General features: G+C 36.8%; 1 protein-coding gene across 1 annotated transcript; it reads right to left on the bottom strand.

Annotated features, from left to right (window-relative positions):
- LOC126847887 (golgin subfamily A member 6-like protein 22) lies at positions 1-738 on the bottom strand. Its single transcript, XM_050588298.1, has one exon. It carries the CDS (start codon positions 736-738, stop codon positions 1-3), a length of 738 nt encoding a protein of 245 aa, XP_050444255.1.
- Positions 739-5,881: the final 5,143 nt, after the last annotated feature.

Raw genomic sequence — 5,881 nt, 5'->3', positions numbered from 1 at the left:
TCACTTACCGCCCTTATTGGCCATCTGCACGTTCCTAGGGCGGCGGCGGGGGGGACCATTTTCGAGCTGGTACAATGCCTTTTGGGTGCAGTTTAAGCGTTGGGTTTTTTTCCTTAATTTGTACTTGAAATAGTTTAGCTCGTCTGTCTTTATCTCCATCTCGCCAAAGTGTGCCGATTCTTGTTTTTTCATTTCTTTCTGCAGTACTTGGTATTTGTTTACTATGTCGTTGTACTTTGACTCAAGATTCTCTTTTTCTTCCTGCAGCTTTTCCAATTTGTTTAATATTTCGTCGTAGTTGGATTGTAGCTTTTCATTTGCTCCCTGCAGCTTTTGCCATATCGATTCTAACATTTCTTTTTCTCCCTGCAGCTTTTGAAATATCGATTCTAGCAATTCTTTTTCGCCCCGCAGCTTTTGAATTTGGTTTAGTATGTCTGCGTTATTTGATTCTAGCTTATCGTTTTCTCCCTGCAGCTTTTGACACATCGATTCTAGCTTTTCTTTTTCCGCTTGTAGCTTTTGACACATCGATTCTAGCTTTTCTTTTTCCGCCAGTAGCATTTGAATTTGGTTTACTACGTCGTCATAACTTGATTCTAGATTATCTTTTTTTTCCTGCAGGTTTTGACGTATCGATTCGAGCTTTTCGTTTTCATGCTGCAGCATTCGCATTTTGCTTACTACGTCATTGTAACTTGACTGTAGCTTATCTTTTTCTTCATGCAGCTTTCTCATTGCGTCATTGCTATTTGAAAGCACTGGCGCCCATTCGTTGTTTAAGTTGTCGATTTCTCTTGCGTGCTCACGACGCAATCTCTCATACTCCGCGGCGTACTTTGCGGCGCATTTCCTCTGTTTATATTTATAATTATTATTATTATTATTTAAGAAGCACCGAGGCATTAGGGTAGGTTTACTGGACTGTCGATACTTACATTGTAATAGAGAAAACCAGCGCCGGTCACGACGCCGCCCGCTAATGCCGCCGCAATGTATTCATACATCCTTTAAAGACTTCGGTAAACTTGGAATGACTTGGAATGACTTGGAATGACTTGGAATGACTTGAAATGACTTGGAATGACTTGGAATGACTCGTAACAACAAAAAATACGTTTCGCGTTGCGTGTCTGTTCGACGTCTGGTGAAACATTGGTTGTTTACTCGAGGTCGCTAACAAGTAATATTAATACTGAAATCGGCCAGCACAAAAGCCTAATAACTAAAAGCCTAACAACAGCTGTTATTACCTACACAGGTGCATATTGCTGTCGACCGAGTAATTAGTGCTGAACCGATGGATTTACGATTGGAAAAATAGACACATACCGTAGACACAAGCTGTAGCACATATTATATCAAACCCTTCGACTAGCATATACATGCATTTGTCGTCCCCTGAGATCTTTCCTTTGTCCGTGGCTCGACACCGTCGAGTGGGGCCAGTAAGACAACATTTTGTAGGCAACATTAAGCAACATCAGGCCGAGGCCCTGAGACCGGCGGAAGACGCGAAACTAGCAGGGTACGTCGTGGTTAAGCGCAGTAGTTTTAGTGGCAAATCGCGGCGCTAACAACCGCTGTTTCTTCGCGCGCCTGGCATCGTCGGACAGACCGTGATCTCGTGGATCTAACGAGGGATCGAGCGGCCTTCTATGCGCCCTATCGGCTGAGAAATCCGGGAAAACCCCCGTTTTCATTTGAAAATTAGTAATTTTCAGGCTTTGTTATTTTGCATAGCAACGGCCGCCGGCGGCCGGGTAAGTTTTTTGGTTTTGGCGGGTTTTCGGTCAAGGAGTGGATTTTTATGCCATTTTGACGTCGGCGACCTGTCTGAATCGCGCCAGAACCTATATGTACAGGGCTGGTGACCCTAAGACAAAGGGTAATGGCGAAAAATCGCGTTTATTGTTAGTGGGGCCGTAACATATGGGGTACAATCGACCTAACCGTACATGTTTTCTCAAAAAAAAAAAATGAAAAACCCTATCACCACCAAGTCTTACAACATAAAACCGTCGTAGTCTTTGCCCTTAAGTACTTGAAGGTTTTTTGGATTTTGAGCGACGATAGGTACGGGTTTTTTGTGACGTTTTTTTTTTAGGGCAAAGTCGTTTCGACGGCCAACTCATTTTTTTTTTTTTGACATCACCGAGAAACGCTGTCACGTCTTGTCACGGCTTTATATAATAGTACACAGTGCTTTGGTGTCGTTAAACGCCCTTTCACCGGTACGGGGTGCCGGTCGACGGGGAGTTTTTTTTGTTTTGTCGAGCTCATGAGTACTTAAAACCTATGTCCATATCTGTTATCTTTGCCGGCGTATTAGGCTGATCGGATCACTGTAGCTATTCTTCTAAAGAGAAAGAAAAAATTGTGTAATATAAATCCGCTGACGATAATAGATTTTTTTTTTGTCTAGAAGCCGATAGGTCAAGTTAAATTGATTTTTTTTGAGGCTTCAAATGTTTCTAACCGTTGAAATATAAATTAAAAAATAAAAAAAATACAAAATAGGTAGTTATGCCTGACTCGATTCGAACCCGAAACCTCTTGATTATTAGTTCAAAGTGTTAACCGTTACGCCACTAAGACAAATTCATACTAATAGGTAATTGTTTGGGTATTTAACGTGGAACCGTTTAACTTCACTCAAAAAAAGTTGACATAAAAAAATTTAAAAAAAATATTGAAGTCATTAATCGAGAGGAGTTTGCATACTTACACACGGACAGTAGAAATATATATATATATATATATGCTTAATGACGTCAGCACTGTGAACGACCCCTGCCATAAGACATGTCCATGTCAAAAAAAAAAAATGCAGTCAGAACGATTGAACGTGGTAACTAATAAAACGAACCCCAATCAGAGGGTGGACAAGTAATATAACAAAAATAATTTGACAAAATTGAACTTTTTCTTATTCATTTTCAAGTAAATGCATAAATGTCGCGGGTACGCCGTCTTTAGGTCAGAGAATTCGGTCAAGGTGGCTTTAAACTAGAATATTATGAGATAGGACAAAATAACAAAATATAATATATTTAAAACACTGACAAGATAAGAGTGCACTCTATATTCGAGAGATTAAACAAACACTATAATGTATTCCGAATGCACGACTCGGTCATGATCTGCCCTTATCTAACTTTTGAAGACCTTTATTTTATGGTCTCGCCCCATTCCGGTTTAATATTTTCCGGATCGTTTCCTTTTTTTACGTTGCTATGAATATCCCTGTTTATCCCTCCTTCTCACTCTCTCCAGCTCATTTGCTTCCACGTACAAAATGACAATATTTTAAGTATAATATTTTTAAAAAAAACTGAATTGAAAAATGTCTGTTATATGGGTTGGAATGCAGTATTGTCCAGTATTGATTCGTTGTCTAATTTGATTTGGTCGTTCATACCAAACGATACCTATTCAAATAGATATATGAATTATGACTATATAATATGAAAACATTTTCGAATATTGATTTAGCAGGCACGTCGTCGACTCTAATTACTGTTGTAAACAATTCCTACCCCGTGCTGTCCGACAAATCCCATTAGAGAACCCCAAAAGGATTTATTATCCGGTACACGGCTGGATGTAGACAATTTAGCTGCATTTACTATTCCGAACACGACTCGAATTAATAGGATTTTTGTCTTTGGAAAGAGGCAAATTTGGATTATTATTGCAGATATCGCATTTCATACGGTGCCCACTAGAGTGTACGTTAAAAAGTCTTAAAAAAAAATTAACAAAAAATGCTCTTCTGATCTACTCTCACTCGTTCTTTAATCTTCGCGATTTCTCACTGAAGGTTATTTTACATTTGTTGATTTTATGCTATTTAAACACTTAATTGTGTTTTTAAAATAGTACATATTGACCGAGTATAGGCTAATAAAAAATTTCAAAATCTTTGGATCGTTCAGTTTTGTACTGAATGTACTTTTACTGTTAAAAATTGCTTAATTTTTGCTCATTGCGGAGGCACATTTATTTATATATTTCATTATAATAAAGAAAAGCAACTCCGATAAATGTATAAACAAATAAAAACATAGAAAACACCGAGCTTTGTGACGTTCACCTATTGTACCCGTTAAGAAGTCTCAAAAATAATTAAGAAAATGCAAAAAAAAAAAGGGTTTTCTTCGGTTCTGAACCACAACTATTCGCCACAAAGACTTTCGTCACGTTCCACTTGTCCGACCGAGTGACCGAAGGTTATTTAAAATTTGTTGATTTTATGTTATTTAAACAAATAATTGTATAATACTAATATATATATATATATATATATATATGTTGTCGAGTATCTAGTTAAAGTTTTTGTGTAATTCATAATAATTAAAATGTTGTTATAAAAAAATAGACATGGTGAGCCCTTGAATTTTGACTGATCGTATAGGTAAACATTTTATTTTTTAAACAAATAAATTATAAAAATGTTAATTTATTTACTTACTGGAATGTTTAATATTTCTATTGAATTAACAGGATGAAAATTGTCCCGTCCAGTAATGTCAGCCTGTATGTCTGCCGGTTCATCCTTATATTACATCATAATATTAAACACCGTCAAATTAATATAATTACTAAAAAAAATCGAATTATTCACTTACTGAATCATTGAATACAACTTTTGAACAAGGAGGCCCAACGTTTTTAAACTGAGATGTCCGGTGAGCTAGTCTAACCCTGAATTTATACCTAACATTAAATTTTGTCGTACAAAATGGCGCACACCCGCCCATCACGTGCGTGCGCTCAAATGGGACCTTCTGATTGGCTGATTGAACGCTATTGTGTAAACGAAAAACAGCAGCCATTTTCTAACAAGGGCAGGTCACAGTAAAGGCGTGACGGATTTTCTTCAAGTTGCGAATATAAATGTTATTTATTTTTATGTTTTACATAATTTATTATACTACTCGTACAGATGATTGAATTACACATTTGTTTTGTATAATTGCACTATTTTAGAATTCAACCTGTAAAGTTGTAGGACTATTAATACACGTTAATGATTAATTACACTTATGACATATTATGACTATTACATAGTAAAAAAAAATGTTGTTTTACTCGTTTACTAGTTTTTTAAATTCAAATGTTACAATTTTTATTTAAATCGCCAAAAGCCGCGAACAAAAAATAACCTATTTTGGTTGTGCTGGAATGCACTTATTTGCTTATTTGCTCGGTTGGGTTTTAGTGAGTTCTGTGTATACAATCTGTCCAATTTCTCCAGCGCATGTGCGAGTGTGTGTTCCACTTCACTGAAAGTTTTCCCCTGCGCAGTTATCGCTAAATCGTCGGCATACAGGAAACGACGAGTAGTTCCCATAATGGCCTGGTCATTTGTATAGACATTAAAGAGTATTGGTTATGAAATGTATTAAAAAAAACATTTTTGGGTTTTTAAAAAGCTCGGAATTTTAACAGCTGATTAAAAGCTATCCGAATAGAATAAATAATAATAATGGCTTATTAAATCATTGTTAGGTATTATTGGTTGTTATTTATTATTATATAACAGAATTCAGTTTTACGTTATTCTTATAACAGTATTCAGTTTTTCGTTATTCTTATAACAGTATTCAGTTTTTCGTTATTCGTCATCACGTCTCAGCAACAAACTCGATTTTGTGAAACATGATGTCACTTAAATTGTATGCGACCGGCGGATTTGTGGCGGGGTTCGGTTGTGCCTACCTGGTTGACTATTGCTGCTCTCGGTGGTTACAATCCGTACGTATGAATTTCAAAAATATTTCATTGTCATACTTAGGGAAACGGTCGCACACACAACTCCGCTTGTCCAGGGCCAGCTGACAATCTTTACGTGTTAAGGTAAGCGTCCATATGTCCG

This window comes from Adelges cooleyi, unplaced genomic scaffold, assembly GCF_023614345.1.
Source record: "Adelges cooleyi isolate 19-005CV unplaced genomic scaffold, UGA_ACOO_1.1 ACOO_flye_CR_arks_rails_tigmint_CR_PRNA_128, whole genome shotgun sequence".
In the NCBI taxonomy this organism is placed as follows: Eukaryota; Metazoa; Arthropoda; class Insecta; order Hemiptera; family Adelgidae; genus Adelges; species Adelges cooleyi.
The sequence above is the reverse complement of the archived record's forward strand: the minus strand, read 5'-3'. Positions and strand labels throughout refer to the sequence as shown.

Excerpts from the sequence above, each read along its gene's own strand:
- LOC126847887 (XM_050588298.1), bottom strand. The coding sequence starts at position 738 with ATGAGAAAGCTGCATGAAGAAAAAGATAAGCTACAGTCAAGTTACAAT.